This window comes from Urocampus carinirostris, chromosome 2 (genome assembly GCF_059441175.1).
Source record: "Urocampus carinirostris isolate Australia breed hairy pipefish chromosome 2, RoL_Ucar_1.0, whole genome shotgun sequence".
In the NCBI taxonomy this organism is placed as follows: domain Eukaryota; kingdom Metazoa; phylum Chordata; class Actinopteri; order Syngnathiformes; family Syngnathidae; genus Urocampus; species Urocampus carinirostris.
The window spans coordinates 55,897,440-55,924,855 of record NC_142350.1 but is presented as its reverse complement, the minus strand read 5'-3'; the positions used below and the strand labels follow the sequence as shown (position 1 = coordinate 55,924,855).

The 27,416-nt window shown below is 39.6% G+C and overlaps 1 protein-coding gene across 2 annotated transcripts; it reads right to left on the bottom strand.

The window, feature by feature from the left end:
• Positions 1 to 1,888: 1,888 nt before the first annotated feature.
• tmem245 (transmembrane protein 245) lies at positions 1,889 to 26,634 on the bottom strand. 2 transcript variants are annotated; one of them, XM_088327221.1, is made up of 18 exons: positions 26,014 to 26,634; positions 22,323 to 22,440; positions 20,958 to 21,053; positions 19,038 to 19,133; positions 17,738 to 17,941; positions 17,497 to 17,666; positions 16,060 to 16,083; positions 14,538 to 14,642; positions 14,389 to 14,471; positions 14,232 to 14,322; positions 11,309 to 11,407; positions 11,108 to 11,239; positions 10,918 to 11,040; positions 10,706 to 10,851; positions 9,603 to 9,703; positions 9,361 to 9,535; positions 7,154 to 7,348; positions 1,889 to 4,624 (listed from the first exon to the last, which is right to left on the bottom strand). In XM_088327221.1, the coding sequence occupies exons 1-18, from the start codon at positions 26,611 to 26,613 to the stop codon at positions 4,576 to 4,578; spliced, it is 2,607 nt and encodes an 868-aa protein (XP_088183347.1). In that variant the 5' UTR covers positions 26,614 to 26,634; the 3' UTR covers positions 1,889 to 4,575. The 2 variants fall into 2 exon arrangements, with proteins under 2 accessions (XP_088183347.1, XP_088183348.1); XM_088327222.1 differs by lacking the exon at positions 16,060 to 16,083.
• Positions 26,635 to 27,416: the final 782 nt, after the last annotated feature.

Genomic DNA, 27,416 nt, shown 5'->3' with positions numbered 1-27,416 from the left:
CTGTGCAGTGAATCAAATTTCACAATGTAATGCAGTGCGATTGTGTAATCGTATGACACCTCGGTTTTTTTCAAGGATTGCTGGACAGCAACCCTGACAAAGCACCCCAGAAGAGGGCGCTGTATACCCAAGTGTAACCCCTGTGAAATTCACCTGAAATCTCAATCCAAGACGTTCCCAAAGTAAATTGAAGGCTGTTAATGAACCCTTCGGATAATCTGAAAGGTTTTGGTCTCTTTTGAAAAGGAACACTCAAATGAAATAATCACTGCTAGTGCTACTAACATTGATTAAGTTGGTTAGTTGGAACACACAGAAATAGGTTTTTATTCTCACCTCATTTATTCTTGCAATTAAATGCCTGCTAAAAAGTGTAACATTGGCATCTTAGCTGAAATACAACTGGGAAAAATATCATGAAGCCTTGTCTGGTCCCAGGTCAAATTTGATCACCATTTTAAAAATTAGACATTAGTATCTTTAAGCTTTTGTAAAATCATTATTTTTCATGATGCAGTGATAAAGGGAGTTTTCGATTTCCATCTCACTCTGATGGGATACCAATAAACGTGTTTTTTTTTTTTTTATACAATTGGAAAGCACACAGTTACATGTTAAAAGTCCAAGTGTCCTTAGGCAAGACACTGAACCCCTAATGCCCCCGATAAGCATGTTGCTGTTACCGCTATTGGTGTGTGAGTGTGTTTGTGAATGGGTGAATGTGAAGCACGTTGTAAAGCACTTTGGGAGGTCTTCATTGACTTGAAAAGGGCTGTATAAATGCAGACAATTTACCATTTGATACATTTTCTAAGAATATGTCCAAGGGTGATATCATGCAGACACGTCTTTGCTTCCCAACAGTCCGACAGCCCTGTCACAAGTATTAACCCTTGGATGCATCAGTGGGATAAAAAATTACCGCATAGATTGTTATTCATTAAAATCTTTAAAAACAAAATACAGTTGTTGTATTGTTATATTCAAAGTATTCCTTATAAAACATGTTTAAGACATGATGCCATCAGTATTTTAAATGTTTTCCCTAATACAGACGCTCCTCTACTTACGAATTGTAAGTTGAATTTGTTCGTAAGTTGCTTCAGTGCTATATTTTGTATGTTTAAGGTTTATTTAAGTATGTTTAAGGCTTGTATAAGTAACCTGTACTGTTTTGTACTAAAAAAAATAAACATTTCATATTCTAATATGCTCTATAAAGATAAAAAGTGAAGTTTAACTTACTTATGGAAGATGGGCTTCAAAAGTTAGGCTACTTCCTCCGTGGTAAAAAGTGGGCGAAAAAAAGCGGTCCGACCATTTTCTCAACCGCATCAATCTTTCTTATTCCACTTTCATTTCAAAAGAAATTACACTTTACACCAACCATATTGAATGGATACACGACATATTAAACAATAAAAAATTAAAAATTCTTAGCGCGCTGGGGATACAGTATAGAATGTTTACACATGAACTAGGAAGAAGAAGCCGGATTTCTCCTTCGGGTGGATGCTGGGTGACCTGTCACAGCACCACAGGCTAGTAGTGGCGGAAAGAAGCACTACAGTGCTGTTATCCACTCGGAAAAAAGGTGCACACAATAAAAATGTCTGGATATTTTTCGACATCCCGAAAAAAATGTTCGTATATACTGTCTTTCGTAACTGGAATGTTCGTAAGTAGACAAGTGTCTGTAATCGACCCCACTCATAGAGGAGTATATGCACTGGTAGGTCATGCATCCAAGGGTTAAGAAAACTAGCACAAAAAAAGCACTTTTCTTTTAATTCAAAAATCGCATCGGGATGGCAAAACTGGTCTGAAAAAGCACAAATTATTCTCAAAATGGCGCAGGGTTAGCATAAACAGAAGCAAATTACTCATCTCCTTCCTTCAAACGGTTGTGTTTATTAAGAAGTGCATAGCCAGTCTTTTTTTTGAGGCAGTCAAACAGTATAGTAGTAAAATTGTAAACACTTGACACTCCAAAAAAAACCACACTAGCTCCAAAATGCAACGTCCTATTTCACAAACCACACACAATCTGGTCAGCCACCGAGAAAAGCACAAAAGTGCCCGGGTCGTGAAAATTAAGCGTAACGGAAATGAGTTCGGTGTCTGAGAACTAGAAATTGTTTAGGTTTCACCCTGGAACAAATGAAATGTGAACCCATTGGCAGAATATTTTTTTTAGGTATATTTCAAATTATTTTGAAAGTAAAACAAAGATATCTACATAAAACAGCAAACTGATCCTGCACAGGGGTGGGCAAACTAAGCTCCGCGGGCCCCCTACGGATTTTTAACTTGGCCCAATCACCAAAAGTAAAGAAAATAAAGTAATACTCTTAAAAAAAATATGTTGTTTTGATGCTTGTCCTGTCCGCTGTGTCCCTTTTTGCCCCCCTTCATGAAACGTTTTTTTTTCTTCCCTAAAACATTTTGTACTGCCTTGTGCGTATTCTATGTAAATTTCATAATAGTTCATTTTTATTCGTTAGCAATTGTTTAATTATCCAGAGAACTTTAGTGTATGTAGTACATAAGAACACCAATGTCTTTTGAGTTTTTAAATACATCTTAAACTTAGTGCTTAAAAAAATCATGTATGTAGAAATGGTCTATTAATAGCAAATTTACATTAAAATATACTGGAATATCGGAAAAATCGAGGTATCAAACTTTGTAACTCAATCAGGACCTAAACTCAAAAAGTTTGCCCACCCCTCATCCTACCAGGTACTAGATACTAGGTACTTAGTTGCCTTTTTTTCTTATTCTTAAAATGAGCAAAACTATTAACCATCTGAGTTGGTGCTGGGTCTGGAAGATGTTGGCATCAAACCGGTAGCATCAAGTATGTAACCGTAGCCATAAGGAGAGTCTAAAAAAATTGCATCCATAGTAATAACATAGTAATAAGAATGTCGTTACACTGTGTAATAACATTTTGAATGCATCCATTCAAAAATGGATGGGCCATTCAATTTGAATGGGCCCATCCAGAATGCATGGGGCCCATACTTTTCAATGGGTAACCAGGGAGGTTTCCAGGGGTGGCCCAAGTGAGTAAATTTCCCACATGAAATTCAACTATGGGTAGATGGTGGATGCTAACGAGTGGATGACTTGTTAGCATATAGCCGCAAGCATGTAGCAGTTAGCATAACTCTATAGCAATGCCAGCCCAACTCATCAGCGACAGTGTTTGCAGCTAGCTTGAGCTAATATTTGTGCTGGCTTTGCCAGCCCTCTACTTTGCCAGGAGCGCATGTAGCTGTTAGCATCAAGTTTTTAGCACCCACTCATTAGCATCCACCATTTGCCCAAGGTTAAATTTAACGTGTGTCAGTGACCCACTTATGCCACCTCTGGAAACTCCCTGGTTACCATGGTGACCCATTGAAATGAATGGGCCCATACATTCCAGATGGAAAAATCTCAAACTCATTCATTGTTAATGGGATTTTTTTGTTTTTGTGACCGCTATGGCTAACCCAGGACATAGCACATGATTCCCAGCCTGGCCGGAATTTTTGGTATATAAATCGTCTAAATAACTAGATAACATTGCCATTTTTTGTTATTCTTATAATGAGCAATTTCCCCCTCATTTTCTATTTTTTTGCGGGGGAAACACATCTTAGAACAATTTTTATGGTATTATTTATGATTTGAATTTTTTAATTGAATATTATTCTGATACTACTACCCTTAACTATCTTTACCATGGTGTTGTATCTTGTAGATGTATTTCGCACCAATCAGGATGGAGCTTTTTAATTTCATTGAGCTTTTCACTTGTTGCAATGACTGCCGAGGGCTTTCTCATTATGTTTGCTTTTGGTTGGCCCTCGCTGGCGGCCCATTGTGTGTTGTTTGGCCGGCTAAAATGAATCAAATATTCTGCCAATAGTGTTGATTATTTTGGTGTATTGCTGCCAATTCAAGTGTATGGGACCCACTTTAACGTTATTGTTAAAATGAATAATCAGTCTTCATGACAAGACCAGAAGTAAACGTTGACTTGGACCAGTGTCCATGTTTTCTCACATGATTCCTGTACTCAATTTAAAGATAAGGAAAATGGAAGTTAAGCCACTTCAGTCGTCAGTGTAACGAACGAGTTGTAACGCTTCAATACTGGTTGTGGCGGAGGTCCAGGCGCAAACAAGTTCCGCAGTGTTTCTTGTTAGTAGAGAGCGGGTATGTGCGTTTTTGTTAAAGCTATTTTTGTGCAAACTCAGCATTACCTGGCTAGGATTGCAAATCGCCACACTTATACACTTGATCCTTCGCAATATTGCAATGAATGGCCTTCTCTCGGATGTTGCGGTCCTTTAAATCCTTACACGAGCGAAAACCGTGACAAAAATAAAGTCCGGATTGGACATCTTTGGGACGAGGTTGTTGTACTTTGTGTAAAAACGATGTTTGGCAACGAGGTGCGTATCGGATTGACGGTGGCAAGCGCCGCCGCGCGTTTCAAGGGAGCGACTTATCTTGCTGCTGCACGGCGCCGGATGTCCTCCACGGGGGTTTTGAGCCAGGCCAGGTTTTGCCGCTGCCCCCTCACTCACTTTTCTTCTTCACCACGGTGGGCGTCGACTCTGAGAACATCCTGGCGATGGAGAAAACCCTGCTTTAAAGGTATTCCCAATTCAGCACAAAACGTGTAATAAGAGTTATTACACCTTTTTCACGGCCAAATTCCAGCACTTTTCAAGCACTTTCAAGGACAATTTTTCAATTTGTCCAGTATCTTTAACGAAGAAATCCGGCGGCCTTTAAAATATACTTTTTTTTTGTCGACTTCGATGACCAAAATAAAGTCACCATCTTGCTGCTAACACTTTGTGCTATTGAAGCTATTCCTAGCTATAATCTGCAATCTTTTTGTGTCAATGGGCTGCTATAAACTGACATGGATTCCGCCATTCTGCTTCAACAAAGCACACAATACGTCACACTTGTTTACAAACACGGAAAGGGCTCTATAGATGTTGGGTAATAATTGAGTTCTGTATGTATAAAAAGCAGAAAAATGAGCCAAATTTGGACTCCGTTTATTATATTGATTGCTCAGGAGCAGAGTGCATTCAATCTTTCTTCAATCTTACTGACTACTGATCTTTTTGCTTTACTTCTTTTAATTAATCTTATTGCGCGTTTTTCAGAGGACTTGTGTCTAAATTGGTTAAAATAGAATTGCAAATAGATCATATTTTAGCACTGAGGTGTTCATATTCTTATTTTATTGTTTTACATGTTTAGAGTGTTTGCGTTGTATTTCGACTTAAAATCTGTTCAGTGTGTAAAAAGTTGAAATGGTTTTGTATTTTGGATCTGTGAATATTTTCATTTATATTTAATTTGTTTGAATGGATTCCGTGCAAGACATATTAAATTATTATATAATATGGTGCATGATGTTTTATCAAACATTGATAATATTTCATTTATTTTATTTTTTTAAACTCATTGAGCGGAGTGAAAAAAAGCAGGTTTTCTAAATAGAGCTGTCCTCTTGGGTGCGACCAGCAGGGGGCAGTGATGCCTCACATGACAACGCCATAATGACAAGCCCCCAGAGCAGGCGTGCTGACCTCATATTATCACTTTCAAAAAATGTTTTCATTCAATGCATGGTTTACAGAGTTAGACTGCCAAGAAACAACTGAAATGACAACAATTCCAAGAATTTTCAAGCACTTCACCCAAAATTCGAGCATTTTCTTGACCTTGAAAACATAACATTGACATTCAAGCGTTTTCAAGGATTTCAAGCACCTGTACAAACCCTGTGGCATGTTCCTCCCCACAATTATGCGAATGTTGCAAAATAATCCACTCGGCAGGGGCCTCGACAAATTTAGTCTCAAAATTGACCCATCTGCCTCAGTTGCGGCATAGCAAGACGTCATTGAAGGAACATTATCGAAATGGTGAATCACAATAACAAAACATGAGGCAACTCCGAGGCAGACAACGATTTTAGTGGGAAGCGATTGCATACCGCTCATTTCTGCTTGGAGAAATTTGAACTTTACTTGGGACTGTTTTGTCCGAGTTGCTCGTTTCCACCTACAAAGGCTGCGTGGGGTTTGTTTACCTGCTCTCGTTACACCACACGTTCCCTGTCTGCCTTCAAAATCCTTTTAAGGTAGGCGATTGTGGCTTTTTGTTTGTGTTCTTCGCAACGTATATCATGGATGGTTATCATTTTGTCCAACTAGCTCGTCGTTAGCCTCGGGATGCCGAGGGCTTTCTTATTATGTTTGCTTTTGGTTGGCACTTGCTGGCGGCCCATTGTTTGTTGTTTGGCCGGCTCACCTCGCATAAGCTCCGGTTTTGGGGTTTGCCCGGGTTTGTTTATTTCCAGCCGGCTTCACGTTTGTCGCCATAGTCGTTACCACTTTTCGTTGTGGGTTCCCAGTTAGCCTGGCTGTTCATTGCCTTTCATTGACATTCCCGGTTAGCGGCAAGTCGGCAGACTTCTGTGTATTTTTTTGCTCGTTAACTCCTTTTTTAGCCGCTCGTCCTTTGTTGTACCATTACTGCCTCTCCCTGCAACACGATGCCTAGACATTGTCCACAAATAACTAACAAAACTTTGTTGAAAATACTCTTCGACCTAATTAACATGTAAAACAATATGGCGCCTGGCTTGCTCAGATGCCGGTGTTTCTCCAGTGACGTCACAACTCAAGATGACAAGGATAAGACTTAAATGCATTTTGTCAGAATATGATGAAACACTGATGAATACTGATGAAATATATATATGAGGGCGACATTAGTTCAGGTGGTAGTAGCTCGTCTTGGGATCAAGAGGTCGCAGGTTCGATTCCCAGCTTCCTCTGTGTTATATGTGGAAGTGTCCCTGGGCAAGACACTGAATCCCCAATGAGCAGGTAGGCGCCTTGCATGGCTGACTCCCTATTGGTGTGTGTGTGAATGGGGAAGTGTGAAGCACATTGTAAAGCTTTGGGAGGTCTTGAAACATGCTATATAAATGGAGACCATTTACCATATGTATATATGGCTCTTATGCAAAAATCATGTACTATTTCCTCGAATTTTGCATGTTTCAGAATTTAGGAATACCTTTAAGTGTAAAATCAACGCGTTTGCAGCGGTGGGTTCTTACCGTGGCGACGGCTGGGGCCACCCCGACTGTATGGGCGTGGGGGCCGTCGAGTTGGGGCTCATCAGCATGGCGCTGTAGATGTTGGCTGCCACCACCAGGATGCAGAGCAGGATTGGCCCGATGATAGCGCCCTCTAGGCCCAGGTAGTAAGCGCCACCAGCCACCGCCAAGCCTGTCAGGTAAGGGTGACCGCCCCTGAAAATACAATATTACACTTAACTTTGACACTAAGGATGTTTACTTTTCCATTTAACGGATGGCATTTTAGCACATGTACAGTAATCCCTCACTGTATCGCAGTTTTCATGCATTATGGTCTGCAGGCGGTCCAGGTTCTCTCTGTACCTGTGTGGGTTTCCATTGGTAGAGTCAACCCACATTTGAAAAACATGCATGTCAGATTAATTGGCCGGTCCAAATTGTCCCTAGGTGTGAATGAGCTTGTGGTTGTATGTCTTTGTGTGTCCCCTGCCCACTGCCCGAGGATTCCTGGAATGGGCTCCAGCACCACAACGCCTCCAGTGACGATAGGCGGTGCAAAAGACGGATGGATGATATTCTGCATTCTGACTGGCTAAACGGTCGCCCCGCCCCTTTTCTGCCCGTGCAACGTAAAACAGCTTGACAAACCTACATTCAAATAATTTTAATGTCGAGTTTCTCTAAAGCCATCACACTCTAAACACAAAAAAGCATTAAAAGAGAGAGGAAGATGCTTTCTATTGCCCAGAAATTTGGTCTTCTCCCCATGCATGGGAAAGGTAAAAGCATTTTTATCCCACATTTTCGTTTTCCCAATAACGTCTACATGAAAGTGGCGACAAAACAATTTCTTATCCTTCTCTTTTGAGTAATTATTTAATGTTCACCCTGTAGTGCCATGTCTTATCTTGTTACGTACAATGTTTCACAACGTCGCTATCAATGACAATAAAGACAATTCTGTTCTATTAAAAGTATCACTTGGAGTAAAGTGGATAGTTTTGAAACATTTAAAATACATTTTTGATTCGGTCTGCCAAACATTACTGTCAAAACAATAATAATATCCTATTGTAAAACTGATAACATAACTTCACAATTCACGTTTTTGGGCCAAATTCAAATTTTACCCTAAATTCTGTATCCTATAGACAGCTGATTTATCTGCACAGGTGCCAAAGTCGGTCAACCAATTATATTGAGTATATCCAATCAATAGTGCAATACAGTAGCAATATTCTTTTTAAAGATATAATTTGTCAGTACAGAAGTTATTTGTATTTTTTTTCCACAAAGTACAGTACTTATGTATTTTTACAAAGTACAGTACTTAAATATATTATATATATTTATCTGAGGTAAGACTGGGCCTAAAAAAATTCAGCCCAACCCGACCCGAGTCGTGGGTATATAAACCCGAACCCGACAGATTGACTTCTTTGATGAACGAGCCCGAAATAAATCCGAAACTTTAATTTGCTGCCAAAGTAAACACGAAGCTTTACTTTGGTCGTGCCCAGATCACCGCCGAACTGTAAGATTCAGCTGAACTACGCATCTTGGGGTTTACTTGGGGCTGAGTCCTTCAAAACAAGTGTGCAAATGAACGGTTTGGCACCAAAGTGCGCATCTCCGTGACGTGCATCGAGCAAAAGTGAAACTAAACAAAATTACACTGAAAAGAAAATCAAACTCTGCATTTTACAAGCTGCTAATAGTAAATGATTTGGCCAAAAAGCAGAAAGAAAGTTTGTAAAGCTTGTATGGTATCGGCAAAGAAGCAGAAATGACGTCTGACGTGAGGGAGGTGGAAGGAGTAAGCAGTCTTTTACCCCAACACCTAGGAGGAAGATTTCTTTGGATTTTGTGATTTAGAGTTAAACTGATAGTTTGGTGAGCATTTTCTTTATCTAAAAAATTGAGTAAAAGTAAGTGCATGCTGTGTAGATCCTCCACGAAGGAAGAATAAACAAACAAAAAAACACAAAAGAGAGAAGCCCGACAGACCCGACTTAATCATTGACATTTTAAGCCCAAACCCGGCCTGAATTTCACCCCCTGCGAAAAAAGAGGGATAACTGTAAATGAAAGAAACTTCACAGGAGAATATTTTTGAATGTGCGTTTTATAGTCCGAAAAATATGGTCATTTATATGGAACCTTATTCTATTGTAGTATAGAATCTGATTGTGCCAGTGTTCCTAATACCGTGTTTGTGTACTCACCCCGAGATGTCCGAGTAGATGGCCGTGTCCACGAAGTAAGTGGGCAGCAGGTGGCAGACAAGTAGCAGCACCGCCTTGACACCTTCTCCCTGAGCCAGCCACAAATCGCACACAGCCGGCAGGGCGGCCCAGTACGTGCCCAGGAAGGGCACCGCCCCCAAAATGGCTGCCAGGGCTATTATTGATATAGAGACAACATTAGCAAACGTATGAAGGGACGTCACAAACACGCGAATGCTCACCTGAAGGAATGAAGACCACATTGATGCCGAAGATCGTGTGCGTGAGCCACGTGTACAGGCCGTAGAAGGCAGCCATCTTGAGAGAGGCATCAAACACGCCCCTGGGCAAACGCATGATATTCATATTACTACATAATTGTTTTTGAGTAACTAAAAGCACCCCAGCCATTATTTTTATCTCATTTTTGTCTTAAACCCTTATGTGTTTATCCTGAAATGGCATTTAAAATCATTCTGATTCTCAACTGTGGCACACCGTTGTCCTGTAGAAAACAGTCCAGAAATAGGAGAGAAAAAAACTTTTCACAAAATTGTGCCATATGAGAAAATGTAGATCTTTATCAGTTGCATTATCCGATAATTTCATTATGCATAATCTGCTCAAGTGCAATGTGTAAATTAACGATCTTATTTAGCTTGGAGCTAACATTTAATCTTACACAGAAGATGAATAATGTACCATGGAAAATGTTGCTCATTTTAAATAGTGTTTTTCTTGTTTTACAAGGATAAAAATAAATAAAAATAAATATAAGTTACTATAAATATTGTCAGTAAATATATATTTTTATTGTATTTTCAATTTGGGCTATATTGCCTGTTTTGACAATAAAATTTTTTTTATTACATTTATAAACTAAAGTTTATTCATAAAGTTGAATGCGACAATTCTAATTTATTAACTTTTTTTTAAATTTCAAATTAAACGGTAAAACGATATGAATTGTATTTCTTGTTTATTTTTAAATATCATATTTATATATTTTTTATTTTTCCTGCAAAGTTTTAATGTTGACAATTCAAACATCAAAATCTGATTGAATTAATGAACTAAGACTTATAAATAAATTTCAATGCAACAACTTTTTGTAAAGAATTTTTTATTTTAAACTTTGTTAACTTTATTCAATCATATTATATAATAAATATTCTATTTATATTTGTATTAGTTGTAAAGGTTTGTCATCTAAGTTGTCCTTAAAAAGTTGAAAGGGAGGAAACCCACTCAAGCACGGGGAGAACATGCAAACTCAACATGCGGGGAAGTAATTCTAATGTCCCCTAAAAAAATAAAAAATCAATCCCCCTTTTTCATTTTCTACCTGATGGCCTCCTCCACCGACTGTCCGATGATGTTGGAGGAAGGTCCAGGCTGAGAGAGCGGCGTCAGGCTGATGACCCACTTGACAGGTTTGTAATATTCGCCGCTTGAGCTCAGTAGGTAGAAGAGGGTGGTCAAGAAGATCACCTGTGGGGACATCAACGAGGATTTACAAAATCAGGAATGGGGAAGACAAGGATGACATTTTCCTACCAGGCTTAGGACAAAGTTGAGCAGAGCCGTGCCGCTGTGGAACAAGACGGTGAGGAGCGTGGTGGTGGTGGAGATGAGAAGACCCACGTTTCTGCTCATCACCACCCACAGGGACTCCAGGATCTGTCAGGAAACCCCCGTTAACAAAGATTCTCCCAAGCCTGGTCTTGGATTTTGTTCCATTACTTACAGACCACAAAGTATCGATATTCTCCTGCAGGAAGGTGGCAATGTCCTTCCACTCCAGGATGTCCCCCAACCAACTGTTTGTTCTCTGAATGTTCATCTTAGGGTTGCGAGCGCGACCATGGTGGGTCACATTCTGTAGGAAAGCAAGAGCGTGTTTACAAGCGTTTTCAACAGGGGACCTTTACACCATGTGGACTGCTACCTTCACAAACCAGGAGTGGTACAAGCGGTCCCAAAGTTCCAGCACCTGCTTCTCAATTGCGTCGGTGTGGTTCACTTTGTCTCCCAACATCTTGTGAAGCTGAACACATGTACAGGAAAACACATTTGGATACTTTTATACTCAATTTGAAGATAATTTTGTTCAATTTAGGCTCCTCATATGTGGCATGATCTGATAATTTAGTAATATCAAAATTATTACGAGGCTAAGCAGGTACAACAGGTAACTTTAGCTTGAAACTAACGTGATGAAAATGCATAATGTACCAAAATGTACTAATTGCCAAAATAAAAATATAAACAGGAAAAAAAGAAAATTGTCCCATCAGCAGATAATGTCGTTCAATATAAAGTCTTCATCCGTAGCATTATCCTACATTCATTGATTATTTTTACTTTACTACTGTATTAATTGTAAAATAGAGACTAAAAATATTACAGAAAATAAGCAAAATCATGACTATTTTATGATACCGGATTTCTGGAATTTAAAACGCACCAAAAAAAAAACAAATTTGCCAGATATCCAAAAGCGCACCTTATTCAGTTCTCCTCATGAACTGAACAATATGGTAAATAAACTGGAAATATATAATTACAATGAAACGCTACTACGCTGGAACTACTCATGAATGAATGAATATTTCATAATTAAAGTCAAGTCATGTTTATTTGTGACGCCCTTAATTACAAAAAGTTTCAAATGGCTGTACAGAATACAGACTACTATTACACCATCCCCTGATCTACACGAATGCATTACGGGTTTTTTTTTGTTTCCTACAGGGTTTTTTTATGTAACCCTAGCCACAAAAGTAGTATTTCATGCGCCTTATAATTAGGTGCACCTTAAATATGAAAATATTTTACAGAAGGCAATTTTTAGGGTGCACCTTATTATCCAGTGCACCTTTTAGGCCGGGAATATATGTGTTAATCATTAACGTTATTATTATTTTACTGAAGGAATAAACTCCAATAAAATACATAAACAGATTATTTTTATAGTTTCAGAATAGAGTAAAATACGCCAAAAATACAAAAAAAAGGACACAATACTTAAAATGACAAAAATCACTGTGAATATTTTATTACAGAAATAATTCCGTGATAAGAACCAATTTGTAAGTGATTCTGTAATTTTAGTAGCTTAAAAAGTTAAAATGTAGTACAATAATACATTTACAAAAATGAAAAAAAGAAATCTACCTGCTATAGACAATTTGTCATTTTAGGAATTATTTTTCTTATACAAATGGAAACATATATGGAAAACATTGTACAATAAGAACATTTACACTAATATGATTAAACTAATAATGCATGGAATATTACATTAGTAATTCTATTTTAAAAAGTGCCAAAATTACATAAAAAGTGGGAAAATATTACTGAAAAGAAAAACTATCAGCAATCCCCCGCACTTTGTCTATATCAAGTATTGCTTGTCTAGTTTTACAAACAATAAGAATAGGAAAAATGGCACTCAAATGCAGTCATATAATTGCACAATATTGCTTGGTATTGGAAAACTAAATCTTTCCCTTTTTTTTTTTGACTTCACCCTATGACGGTGTGAATCACAAAGGACGGAAAACCGGGTCTAGATGAGTTTTGTTTCCGATTCTCTTGTAGTTTTAGGTTCTTTTCCCACTCAAGAAAATTCCTTCTCTGTGATCCGAATGGCAAGTTACCCAGACTGGCAACCTAACAAACATCTGGTTCTTCATAGAACTTTGCATCAAGGTTGCGGTAGGAATTGGATTATCCTATATGTATCTATATAAGCTATACCAGGTTTCAAAATGGTTGACAAATAAGGGGCAGAACACAAGTTAGACGATTCCCTTGCAACATCCATTGCAGGCTGGTCATCCCAGAAGGGGGATTACCTCAGGTTGTGAGTTTTTCCTTGCCCTCATGTAGGTTTTAGATCAGAGGATGGTGTCATAATAGTCTGTAATAATAGTTTGCAATAGTGTTTGATCTGTGCAGCCCTTTGAGACTTCTTGTGATAAAGGGCTATACAAATAAACATGACTTAACTTGACTATAATTACATATTGTCTTTGTCATTTAATAGAAAAACAGAATAATATGTAAAGTATGCCTTAAAATGAACCAAATTATTTTCCAATGAGGCATGAGGGGAAGTCTTTGCTGCATACAATGTTTCACAACGTTGATATCAATGACAATAAAGACAATTTAAGTTTGTTATGTCCAGTGTTGGGACTCACACTATCATAAATAACGCCGTTACGTAATGGTGTTTTCTTTTTTCAGTAACAGGGTAATCTAACTATTTTTTACGCCATTAGGAAGCCATTATGACCGTGGTGTGTTACTTTGGCAGCAAATGCAAAGGGCGACATGCCCTGGCAAACCTTACACAGTTTTCTCCTCCACGTTGTTTACGTCACATATTTTCGGATCATGTCACCTTTCAAAATAGCCACTACCATATAGTAAGATAGCCCTTATGGATATATTATTTACTAATCGATCTGCAACCTCACTGGAAATGTTGAAATCTAGGCTTAAAACACTTCTATAGCTTGTGAATGACCTATATTTCATGTTGACAATATCTGTCTATTATTTATTTATCGTTGCAACATCCGTTGCAGCCTGAAAGGGGGATTACGTCATGTGCGGTCCCTTCTGAAGGTTTATTTATTTTCCTCATGTTGAGGTTTTTGAGATTTTCCTTGCCCTCATGTAGGTTTTAGATCAGGGGATGGTGTAATAATACTCTTTGTTTTGCAATAATCTGTGGTCTGTGCAGCCCTTTGAGACTCCTTGTGATTAAGGGCGTCACAAATAAACATGACTTGACTTGACTTTTGATTTTCTTTGCAGTACACCAATCCCACAAATAAGCAAAGGAAATACCGCTTTACCTTTTGCGTTATCCATTCTCTGCCGTGCTCGTAAACGTTGGTGGCGGCCGAATTGAGTGCCTTGTGGACCACGCGAGCTTCTGGAAGCAAACTGGAAGAAAATATTAAAACGGTCCTTCGCACACATGACTGAGAATCCGACCGGGCGAGATCTTACTTTGCCCACTCTGGGTGGTTGGAGACCGTCTCGTTGATGAGATTCCCGGTGACGTCGATGATGTGAGCGCTTTCGTGGTGGACCTGGAAGCAACATGGTCAAAACATTGATCAAAATGTAAGTTAGTGCATTCAGATTTATTTTTTCACCATGGCTGTGAGCAGCAGCCCCATGAGGAGCGTCCCGGCGACCAGGAGAATGATGATGAAGATGCTGATGATTTTATCCAAAGAGCGCTCAAGCCACACCACCATCTAAGGAAGAAGAAATTCACAGGTTTTTAAAGACAAACTCAATTGGATACCATTTTGCCAAAAGCAGAAGCAGAACAAAAAAACACAAGCAAGCGCACATCCCGCACTTTAGCATGAAGATGTGCACGACAAAGAAAGCGCAAAGCAAACACTCATGTGACTTTTTTGTTGTAAAACAAATTCAGGTAACTACAACCCAACTTTTAGATCACTTTGTCTGTTTACATTTGCTGCTCCACACTCAGTGCGAAATGTCTAGTTTCTTCAATAGAATTGATATTATAATGTCACGACACTTAACAGTAATAAACCTGATGGCCTTTTTGCTGAATATTTTATTAAAAGGACAGTGTTTATTTAGTGACCACTAGATGTCACTCTGTTGTATAGTGCATGGGTCAAGGAACTCAAAATGTTGAATGAGACATAACAAGACTAAAAACAAAAAGAACAAATATATCTGGAATCGCAAAACAAAGCTTACATAAGCCTTTTCAAATCAAAACAAACAGGATTCATACATACGAGCTATTCTTTAAGTATTTGTTCTAAAAATCATTGAAACATTTTGTTTTGTGTTTTTCATCCGACAGCAAGCAGATTTTTACAATGTGTATTTCCCTATTTTACCCTTTTCCAGTATTTTAGAGGCAACAATAAAGACGTGTGCACTCGAGCTGCAGGTTGCTGACCCCTGGTATCGTGTAACCAAAAACTAGAGCTAAAAAACACAAGGAAGTATGCAGACTACACATACTCGAAATGACGAAACCACACAATTTTTTCCTATTTTTTGCCCAGCCTTTCATAAGGTTTTCAGTTCAATCAGCAACAAGATTAGTCTCCTCTAAGTAAGCCTCATATTATGTGGAAGAAATACAAACTGCTTGACCTACAAGTATTTGAAAAACACACGTTTATACGAGTTTGTGTAATTTACCCTGTTATTTAAATCAATATACTTTTTTATTGATTATTTATTGATTTTTTTTTTTAATTTACCACTATGAGGCACTTACAAAGTGTCCCTTTAACGAAGTTAACTTTAAGTTGTTGGGATGTGAGTCAAACAAACCAAACTGGATGGATGCGTTATTTCTTCAGTAACACTGCCCTCTCCTGGATTAATTCTGAATAGGCAACACAATACATATAAACACATGAAATGCAGAAGCAGCAGTAGAACTTCCAAAACAAAAGAAAAAGTCTTATGATCTATTGCGGGATCTGCTTAACAACTGGAATCTAAGCGCAGGAACTCAAAAGGTGAAGCGCGTGGACAAGAAAAGGCCGTGGAGGAGTTAAAGCCAGTCCGAGCATGTGACTTCCTTTCACACATTCACACACAACAATATTTATTTAGTTTTTTAATTCTCCGCACACACACTTGGCTGACGGCTTCTCTCATCATCATTACCTGCTTGTTAAGCCAATGCCACAGCTTGGAGAGGAGAAAAAGAGATATCAGGAAGACTGTTATTCGGAGGGAAGTGACTGTATTTCCACCGTGCGTGTTTTTGGGTGCAAGCAAGCAAAATTTTACACAGTAGTGGGTGAGCTGCTGGCTAAGTTGGCAGGAAAGACCACAATCTGAGGATAAACGTGAACTAAAACAAGTCTGTAGTGAAACTCTAAAATAAGTAAAAAAATAAACTCTTGCATTGTTTGTGAGATCATTCAGGATGAAAAATTATTATCAAATAATTATAATTATCAAAAGTTTCTAGCTAAAGTAAAAAAAGACAAACTGTCAGGCAGTCTTGAAATCCAGGTTTTAACAAACATGATGAATATTAAATGAAAAACAAATGCGACATTATAAGCCTCAAAATATAATGCATACAATATGTTGGGGAGAATTACAATTAAAAATAGATGCTTATTCGCGTGCATAGAATTTGTCATTTTTCAAACTGACATTCACTGGCATGAATGATTTAGGGGAGTCAAAACATTCCTAAATAAAGTTAAATTACTAAACGCCAATGTGCCGGCCCAAATGGAAATAAACATCCAAAACTGTTTTTGTTGCAATGTTAGTGTCATAATAACATTCTTAGTTTCAAACGGATCTCTCTAAACTATTTTGGCCAATATTTTAATGTATATTTACAAGGAGGAATATAGATTGTATTCACTCAAACAAAATAATGACAACAACAAAAACTGTGTTGGGGGGGTTAACAAAAAATTATATTCTGGACCATATATGTGACCGCGATTCTCACAGACCTTCGCACTACAGCAAAGACTGGACTTGTGACTTGGGTCGGATTTTCAAACCCAAATGTGGATTTTCAAACCCAAATCTCTGTAAAAACTCAAATGCAAGAAAGACTTTGGTTGATGATTTTTAATCATCAAAGGGGGGGCATATCGTTAAGTCCGCCAACTCTGTATGAACTTCCGTGGAAAAGTATCGGTAACTGGTCACGAAACGATTGTGCAACCATGGGGGCCAAGGCGGAACTAGTGTCCATACAACGTGGAGCGCAGGGATCGGTATTTCCTGTTATTTTCCTTTGATGTAACCAATTTTTGTCTATATTTACGCCCTCTCTGATTAAACACTGCTCTTTCCATGTCCCGATCCTAAAAGACCACAGTTGTCCATGTCTATTTTTTTACCAGCGTTCTAAGATATATTATTCAACAATAGTTCGCATGTGTTACGGTAGAGAAGTTTCACCAGATAAGATAACAAATCGTCCCCCTTTAAAACATGATGCAAGAGAATTAAAAGAACAATGTACACAATACGTAGCATTCAGGTTTGTTCAACCGGTTTCCCAAAATGCATCTGTGCTCGTGAGATCATAACAACACAAACAAAAGGATGGTGGACACGAGTTACCTTGGTGTCAACACGTAGCAAAAACTGTGCCAAGCCTTTGATTGGACGCGGCAGCAGAGCTTCCCGTCGTTCCCGGCCGAACTTCTCCGTCACGGCCCACCAGGAGCTCAGAGTCCTCGCTGCAAATCTCTTCACTCCAAAATGGACCACCAGCTTCTTCGTCAACCACACTACGTAGTAAAACAAAAAACAAAGGTGAGACGTGTGTGAGGGAGTCAGGGAAGGGTAAGGAGTTCCTTACCGGCTATAGGGATGGGAAGGAGCTGGAGCACCCACAAGTTGATCCAGATCTGGACCAGGACTATGGCCCACGCCAGGAGGATGAAGTAGATGTCGCTGGCTTTGTGGGAGGACTTCTTCTGGAACAGACCAGAAGGGGCTTTTCGGGAGCTCTGGGGGAAACCTGGCGTGCTGGAGAGGTTTTCTGTCGACTCAATGCCGCCATCTAGTGGACAAGCGTGTTCAGATAAAAATAAAGCAAAAATATCAAGAGTCAATTAAGGCTGTCGAACTAATTTTTGCTCAGGGCCCCCATGGTGGAAAAGAACACTCAGAAAAAATATGAAACAATATTAAAAAGTACAATATACATTATAAAAAAATGCAAAGAAGTAAAAATGACTGAAAAGTAAGTATAAAAACGCTTGAAAAGTATGAAAAAGTATATTAGTACGAACAAAACTAAGATGTAAAAATGAAAAAATTTACTGAAAAGTATGTGAAACGGCTTGAAGTATTATAACATATTAAAAGCACTGAAAAGTTCTAAAAAGTACTAAAAAGTGTGAAAGAGTACTAAAAAGTAGAAACAAAACTGAAATTCAAAATTGAAAAGTGGCTCAAGAGTTGTTAACCTAGCAGTTAGCTTTCCCTTTCTACACCGTCTCAGTCAATTCCCGGACGCGATTGGCAGCACCCGCTGGTGATCAGCTTTTCCTTGTGCTTTCCTGACTTTCCTCGGAGTCCAATTTAATGAATGAATTGATTTTCGATGTAACGAGCCACTAAACTTTAATGACTAAAGCTAAGAGCTGTAGCATTCATTAGGGTGGCCATTTGTGCAAGCGCCGCAGGACTGACCGCAGCCTGACACCAGTCGTGGACACACGTCTTGCAAACTTTGCCTCGCCCTTTTTGATAGTGCCATTAAAACCCGATTCTGATTGGCCGGTGCTGTAAATCCATGAAATGTGACAATTCTTGTTGGCCAAACACTCCGTCAATAAAATAACAAATAGGAACTATGAATCCCTAAGACAACAGTGGTTTGCAGTTACACTATCGAACCACGTCACATCGGTTAATCATGCAGCCCTACTATAGATGTTAAATTTTATTTTCCATTTCAACTGAAAACGATATAAGCCGAAAAAATAGGTACTTTTTTTTAGCCCACACCAAAATGACTTGATTTCCGGGTGGTTGACTTATAATATCAAATTTTTCTTACATTCAGAAAAAATATTGATGACGCTTTTAAAGTTACACTGAAATCGCTGCAGAATTTTTAATGAAGTTTTAATAAAAAGTGATCTCCTTACCAGAAGTGGGCCCAGATCTATCCTGCAGGCTGCTACAGGCAATAGCCATGTAAATTGTGTTGGCAGCAAATGACAACACTTGTCCAGAGAGCTCCCCTGAAACAGAGAAAAATTGCAATTACTGTAATTTCCAGACTATAGGTCTTTCTGGAGTCAAAGTCGCACCAGCCAAAAAAATTGCATAACTAAGAAGGAAAACACATTAAAAAGATGGAGTATAGGGTGCATTTTAAGAGGAAATTAATTTGATTAAAAAAAATCCCTCCAAATGACACACAATTTCAAATAAATAAAAATTAAAAACAGTGTATACTAATGTTACACGTAAGTGCAAATCTTAAACACACTCGAATACGTTATTTAGTTATTTACTATTTTATACACTGTTTTATCTCACTTAAACTCAAATATACTTGTCCTAAATCTGACTTCAGCCTTCAAGTGCGAACTCTGGCAGAAGGGTGTCGTAAACCGCGCTTTGCATTGGAATGTGCCTTTTATTTCGTTCTGTGCAGAAAACAATGACTTATCACCTTGTCTGGGGGTTTGGAAAGTGTGTCTTGCCCCATTCTGTCCGTGTTGTAGAAAATAAACTTGCATTTGTAGAATAGATTTGCATACATTTAGAAAGAAATGTAGAAAGACTTGCTTACAGTTGGGAGAAATGTTTACATCTCGTGAAGGTCTCGGTGGACGAATTACTATAAACAATCCTCCTCAAGGGAGGACAAGAGATAACGGCAAAGGGCAAGGTGACATAAACTGGCATAAACTTAAAAACACTTCCAAATAAGGACGGAACCCTGGGCATGTACGCCTTCAGGCGTGAAAAGGGACGGGGCCAAACCGGGTACATGTGCTATGTTGAAAACTATAAAGACACACGCATATCTTTGATTCGCTGAGTCTCTTGTTGAAATTGTGTATCAATAAAAAGAACTCCTTCTTACGTCATTTTGATTCCTGCATTTCTTTGAACACGTATGAGACGATTCAACAAATTGGTCTTATCTTCAACATCCGGAGGGCGATGACCTATAACCCCTCCTCGTATTCTTCAAAGGAGGATTGGGAAGTCTGCATCGGAAACAGCGTGGACCAATCGGCAGCAGCTTGGTCATGGGGTGTGAACATTTCATCGCCGTTGTGTTATAACATGGGAAAACCCTGGAACTCCCTCGTCGTTTCCACATGATCGTAATTTGGCACGGCAGAAAGATCTGATCCGTTCAACTCTTTGATTAGGCTAAATAAATTAATATGTGAACCATGCTCGTCGCTCTGCTTAATCATTTCTCCGAGTTTTGAATATGCTCTAACTGTAAGGGTTTAGACAAGACACGAGAAACGTCTTCGGAGTCAGATTTCAGTCTAATAAATGTTAAAACCTTACACACCATAATATACTAAGAGTTATAACTAACTTTAGCATAAAGAACATGCTTACCAAACTATCAACTTCGCTCCAAATCACTAAATCCAATGAAATAGTCATCCTCTGTGTCACTTTTACCGGTCAACAACTCCTCCAACTCGGGACGATAAGCCGCTTCCTTCTTCCAGTTCGAAAAATGTCTGCCCACAACTGGGCAAGGTTGACATAATCAACACAGGTCTAAAGCGCCCTCTTGCGGTTTGGTTTGAAAATAACATGTGAACTGTGAAGTAATATACAGTACCGGTAATAAAAAAGATAAAACTCAATGACAATAATGATTTCACATATAAGTCTCAACCAAAACATGAAAAAAACTGTGTCTTATAGTCCGTAAAATACGGTAAACAACTCTTATTTTATGCCTGACCATGAGCAGGGTCAAGACTACACCTCACAACAGTCAGCATTTGTAATTATTTACAGTGGAGTTGATCATAAAAATAAAATAAAATAAAATAATACAATTATCTAGAGTTGCTCACCTCTACCAGGGACAGGAGGCTTCTCTTGGGAACCCACAATAAGCAGCACCACCACCACCACAAAGAGGGGAACCCTCCATGAGCCCATCAAAGACACTACATGAAAAATGAACAATACTCAACCTTCTTTCAAGCATTGACAGTGGGATTGAATAATGGAATATAATAAGTTCTTGACCTTTTTTGTGATATTCCCTTAGTGAAATTTGCTTAATTTTTGAAAGAGGTATAGATGTTTTGGCTTATTTGTTAAATGTTATCGCTTTGCATATATGGTAGTTGACGTTTTACTTAAAAAAGAACTCGGTCTTTTAATGGGATTCGAACCTGGGTCCTGGCAGTGAGAGCGCCAAACTCTTACCACTAATTCGAGTGGTTTAGATGACATTTGAAGAGGCGTTTCTCATTATAACATTATCTTTAGTCAAGGTACCAAAGACAAATGCTAATTTTCATTGGGCATTACACATGTTACAATGACAATCAATTTGTCACCTACAATGGGATAGAGTTAGAATGGAATCGAATTTGTTGTCAATGTAACATGCTAAACGCAGAACAAAATTAACATAAATGGACCTTGCTTCATTTAAGCCACAGGTGTCAAACAGGCGGACCCTGGGCCAAATCAGGCCCACTAAGGGATTGAATCCGGTCCGCGAGACAACACTCAGAGAAGCGCAAGAGAAAAACAAACTGCAGGTTGAAATATGCCAACTTGATGTTGCCAAAGAAAGGTGCCTCGAACAAAGACACTGTACTTTTATTTCTTTTTCTTTCTCTCTCTCTCTCTCTTTCTGCCTCTTTTCCACCCATTTTCTCCCATTCTCTGTCTCTTTCACTCTCTGTGTCTCTCTTTTTCTCTTCCTTTGTTACTCTTTGTCTTTCTCTCTGTGTCTTTTCAACTTCTTTTGCTCTAACTTCATTTTTTCCTTTTCTCTTTCTCTCTTCCTACCCTTTGCGCTTTCTCTTCTCTTTTCTCTCCTTCTGTCTTCCTATTTCTCTTTGGATTTCTTTCTTCCGCTCCCTTTCTTTCCCCCTCTCTCACGACTTCTCTTTTTATCTCTTTTGTTTCACACGCTCTCTCCCTCTCTCTCTCTCTTTCTTTCTTTGTCCCGCCGTCTCTCCTTTTCTCTCCCTCTTTCTCTTATTTCTTTATCTCTTTTTCTTTCTCTTTAATCCTCTAGTCCGGCCCCCGACAGAATGTTTGTTCTATCGTGTTGCCTCCGAGTTAAAATTAGTTTGACACCCCTGATTTAAGCTTTATTATCATTTCAAAAAAATCCTCTGAGTGCCCCCAGATAGCCCGTGTGGGAAGCACTGTACTAAAAGATATATTGACATTCTCTTGTGATTTCAACTCACCGATGTAGAAAAGCAGAGTGGTCCAGACGGGCAGTGCGGCAGACCTGAGATAGCCTTCGGTGTGAGGACTCCATTTGAAGCAGACGGCCAACAAATAGCCGATGACTACTGTGAAAACCTGCAAAAACATTTGGGGGCCGATGAGAACTCTCATGTAAACAAATAAAGATCCACACTTGAGAACAATTAAGAAACACAGATAATTTAACGCATAGTGGACCAGCGCCAGGCATACAGAGCAACAGTGAAAACAGCGTATTCCTCTCTGCAAAGCTCTAGAGTAGGCCCCGGGATATGGAGATCGCTACTTACAACATTTTAGCTTTACAGTGTGAAAAAAATGTTTCTTCAGACCCTTTTTATGGCATTTTATCCACTATACGATATCACCCACAAATTATTTTGCATATGCATAAAAACTTGGAAGTCAAACTTTGTGGATTTTGTGCGTATTTAGTTATGTCTCTGGGGTGCCTGTCTGCTATTGGTCAACATCATATAAAGTACTCGTCAGCAATGTTCCCTCTAAGCTGCGCGCGTGCGCAATTGCGCACTGCCCGCACATTCTCAGCGCACAAGAAAATCTAGCCAGCGCACAAAAATCAGGGCTCGAAATTGCTAATTAAGAAGCGACTTAAGTCAAAGTTACAGTGCATGAAGGTAAAAATACACGGGTTCCCCTGACACTGTTTTCTAAATGTGGTATTTTGAAGTCGAGTCAGAGTAGAACGAAGTTGAGTTAAGTCGGTAGAGTTTTTCGAGAACCGGCTTCTTCGGCTCGGCTCACTAAAGAGAACCGGCTCTTTCGGGTCCCAAACGGCTCTTCAGGTTGTTTTTGCTTCTTTAATCCCTACACGACTAAATATTATGTAAAATTGTGCAAAAAATGACTTAAAGGATGGGGGGAGAATAGAAAACAAAAAAGAAAAAAATACCAAAATGAAAAAGTAGTGAAAAGCTGAGAAAAAATAAACAAAAGGAAGAGAAAAAAGAAGGAAAAATTCAGAAAAAGCCAGAAAAAAAGAAAAGAAACAAACAAAGGAAATAAAGTAAATAGAGAACAAAAAGAAAAAAGTAACAGCTAGGAAAAAATAAACACAATGAGATTTTTTTAGAGGAATTAAAAAAACAGGGAAAAAGAAGAAAATCTTGTGAAAGAATTGTTGTAAAAACAAATGACGTTTGTAGGCCGTACAACCTTTGCAACAGTACATGAGTCAATTCATTCAAAAGTGAAAAATAATTTAGCATTGCCGGAAACTTTGCAAAATGTAACGTGATGTCAAGTTTTGCACATGTTCGATAATGACTCAGTTGCCACACTTGGGATTGACGTTGCTCACTGTTGTATCAAGCGTTGCTCACCAACTTTGTGTGAACGCTCAGACCCGTGGAAAATTAGAGGGAACATTGCTCGTCTGCAATTATAAGTAATTTGGGTCATGAAAACAGCGATAGGCATTGTGGGTGGTGTTGTGGAATGTGGATAATGACTATGACTACAACTAAGTATTTAGGCATCTGGTGAAGGTCGTGGGATGACGTTGTTGCAAGAGGTCACAAGCTGATATGCTGATGGAGCCGAGCCACTTATTTTGGAGAGAACGTCGTTGGGTGTTGCCCCAAAATATACGCAGAGAGTAGATATGGCGAAAAGGGAACGCGCTTCATTGCATTCGGGACACAAAGTTCCAGACGTTCAACATTGGCTTTTATAGTGTTCTCAAAGCTATCTCGTGAAGGTCGTCCGCCCCGGCTCCCTCAGCATATCAGCTTGTGAACTCTTGCAACATCGTCATCCCACGACCTTCAACAGATGCCTACATACGTATCATTAGTTATTATCCACATTCCACAACAGAGGTAGTTCAGCCAGTAGCCTTACTCTTCATTCAGTTCAAAAATCTTGTGCGCTTGGTAAAAGACCTTGCAAGTCATACATTACGCTATTTTCTGTACTGTATTTATTTGCTATGTATATCAGGGATTGCAGTGATGCTAAAAGGAGGAGTAACTATCAAAAAATAAAGTTAGGGCTGACGAATCGCTACCCTTGCTAAACTGCATGGCTGTGACAAATCAACCATCGGACTAGTTTTAAAATAAGGAGGCAAGGTTTGGGCATTTGGGTTGGCCATGGTCCAAAAATGTGTGTGTTTTTTTTGCTACTTTTTCCCCTTTTTTAATTTACCGTATTTTCCGCACTATAAGGCGCACCTAAAAGTCTTAATTTTAATTTTTTTCAAAAGCTGACCATGCGCCTTATAATACAGTGCGCCTTATATATGGATCAATATTAAGTCGCAAAGTCTCGCAACTAATGCAAAGCAGCCGCCGACTAGATTTTCCCCCGAACGCGAAGTAGTCCGCGGTGTATGCTGGGATTTATATACCGATGTTTCATTGGCTAACCAATGTGTCAATCGTCATTTGAATCGATCACTATTGGCTAAAGTTATTCGGAGGTCAAGGGGGCTGATCCTTTTTATCATTTACAGGCTCGCATAGGCTAAAGGGGCAAAACAAACCCTGCAATTGGCCGAAAAAGATGTGTCAATCATCAGTTGAATCGATCACTATTGGCTAAAGTTATTCGGAGGTAAAGGGGGCGGATCCTTTTTATCATTTAAGGGCTCGCATAGGCTAAAGGGGCAAAACAAACCATGCAATTGGCCGAAAAAGATGTGTCAATCATCAGTTGAATCGATCACTTTTGGCTAAAGTTATTCGGAGATAAAGAGGTCGGATCCTCTTTATCATTTACAGGCTCGCATAGGCTAAAGGAGCAAAACAAAGCCTGCAATTGGCCGAAAAAGATGAATGTGAATAGCATGTTGGGTTGACGGCATAGAGAAAACAGTATTTTACTATTCTGTACTGTATTTGTAAATATTTTACTCTCCTGGATTTACTACACTCTTGGATATAAGAGGACCATGGTTGCACATTATTATTGAATGCAACGACTTCAGTGAGCTACTCCGGCTATATATTTTCCCAGTATCTTGTTTCAGAGTGATCTAGATGTTTCTGTGATGGGTCTTTTTTTAAATTAAACTCAATTCCAAGTGTTTATTGTCATATGCACAGTAAAGTTGGGAGCGAAAAGGAAAATAGAAACTAAGGAATGGTTGGCATTTCTTGAATCCCAAGACTTTAACCTTCCGAATGATATTTGGAACGATGCATTTGAGTGACATCGTACAGACACCGCATCCGCACGTGTCTACGGCACGTATTTGCTTCTTTGCAAGCTTTCGGAATGTTAAGGGGGTAATAAGTTGGACTAAACTATCTGACTGTTTTGTCGACGTGCCCATTGTAGCGCCTTATGTATGGAAGATATAGGACCAAAAACTATTTTTTGGGGGTGCGCCCTATAACCCAGTGCGCCCTATAGTGCGGAAAATACGGTACTTTGTTTTTGTATGTGTTTGTCTTGCTGTCGGTCACCCCTCTCGGGGATATGACCAGGGTAGATAGATAATAGATGGATAGATTCAAATAAGTAGTATTTACAATAGACTGTTTTGGCTTCCATCCACCGCTATCATTTCACTTTGCGATCCCCCTCTCAGAATACAGTAATGCCGTAACCCGGGGACCACTGGATTTGCACGACTGTTGTTTTGATTGGCCCACTTTAAGGACCACACCCACCCACGGAGTTAATATAGGCAGATCCACTCACCCACGCCGCGTGAAAGCAATCCAACCCGGCCGCAATGATCCCCCACAGGTGGCCGAGAATCGCCTGCATGCCGACAAGACTCCACGACAAGTAAAGGCCGTAAAGCAGCGGGGCACCGGCCCCGACAGCCAGCAGAAGGGGGAGCTTCTCCATCACCTGCCGGCCTAAGAAGTCCACCGTGTGGTTGACACACCACACCGGCACGAGCAACGCGCCCACCACTATGGGCGTGCCGGTGTCCTGGAGGCCGCCCAGCCAGGAGCGTCCGAGCCGGGCGAGGGAGTGCTTGAAAGGGTGCAGGAAGGTCCCGCATAGAACCGCCCAGAGAAGCGGGCGGAGAAAGGCCTCTAGGATGAAGTAGACCAGCACAGCCGCCCCACAGCAAATGGCCACGAATATCATAGCGCCGGTGTTGTAGAAGGCCTGCTTTATGTTTTTGTCAAACTTGAGCGATGGCGGCTGGCTGAAGAGCTGGCTAACCATTCCCACGGCCGGCTGGACGCTCTCGGAAAAGGAGACGGACTGCGGCCTCGCCTTTTCAGGGCTCCCCGGCGGAGGAACCGCGGCGGGTTCCGATGACGAGTCCTCCTCGTCGGCCATGTTTACCTCCAACTTCGCTGTTGTCAGTCGCCGCGTGCCGAGGGCTTTCCGTGACGTCACGATGACGAAGGGCAGTTTGGGAAACGTAGTTTGGAAAAGACGCTTCCTTCAGTCGTTCTGCGTACATTTAACCCATATCTTGGCATTAATGTCACGCAGACATGGGACCAAGTCACACATGTGCAAGTCTCAAGTAAGTCTCAAGTCTTCACCTTCAAGTCCCAAGTAAGTCCCAAGTATTTTTTTCTTGGGCAAGTCAAGTCACAAGTCAAGTCCCGAGTCTTAGATTGCCAAGTCCAAGTCAAGTCACAAGTCATAAAAACAGCGACTCGAGTCGACTCGAGTCCAAGTCACTAAGTCTCAAGTCCCCATGTGTGGTTTTATTTTGTGAATATTGTGTGCTTAATTGCTGTTGAGATTGTCATGATTGTTTTTCTGTTATTAGTGTCAATAAATTTGTTCAAACAAAAAAAAAAAAAATTGTGAATGTGCTTAATTGCTGTTGAGATTGTCATGATTGTTTTCTGTTATTAGTGTCAATAAATTTGTTCAAACCAAAAATCACATATTTTTTTGAGTAGTGAAACATGCACAATAATGAGGTTTTATACTTTAGCACCTGTGCTAGTGATACTTATTATAAATATGTGGCAATCTTTTCTGTATAACGGTAAGAATGGGCCTAAAAAAAAATCCAGCCTGACCCGACCCGAGCCTGCAGGTTTTAAAACCCAAAGAAGCCCAAGCCTGACCAAATATCTAGATTTAAGGAGCCGAGCCCGAAGCAAATATGAATTTTCACA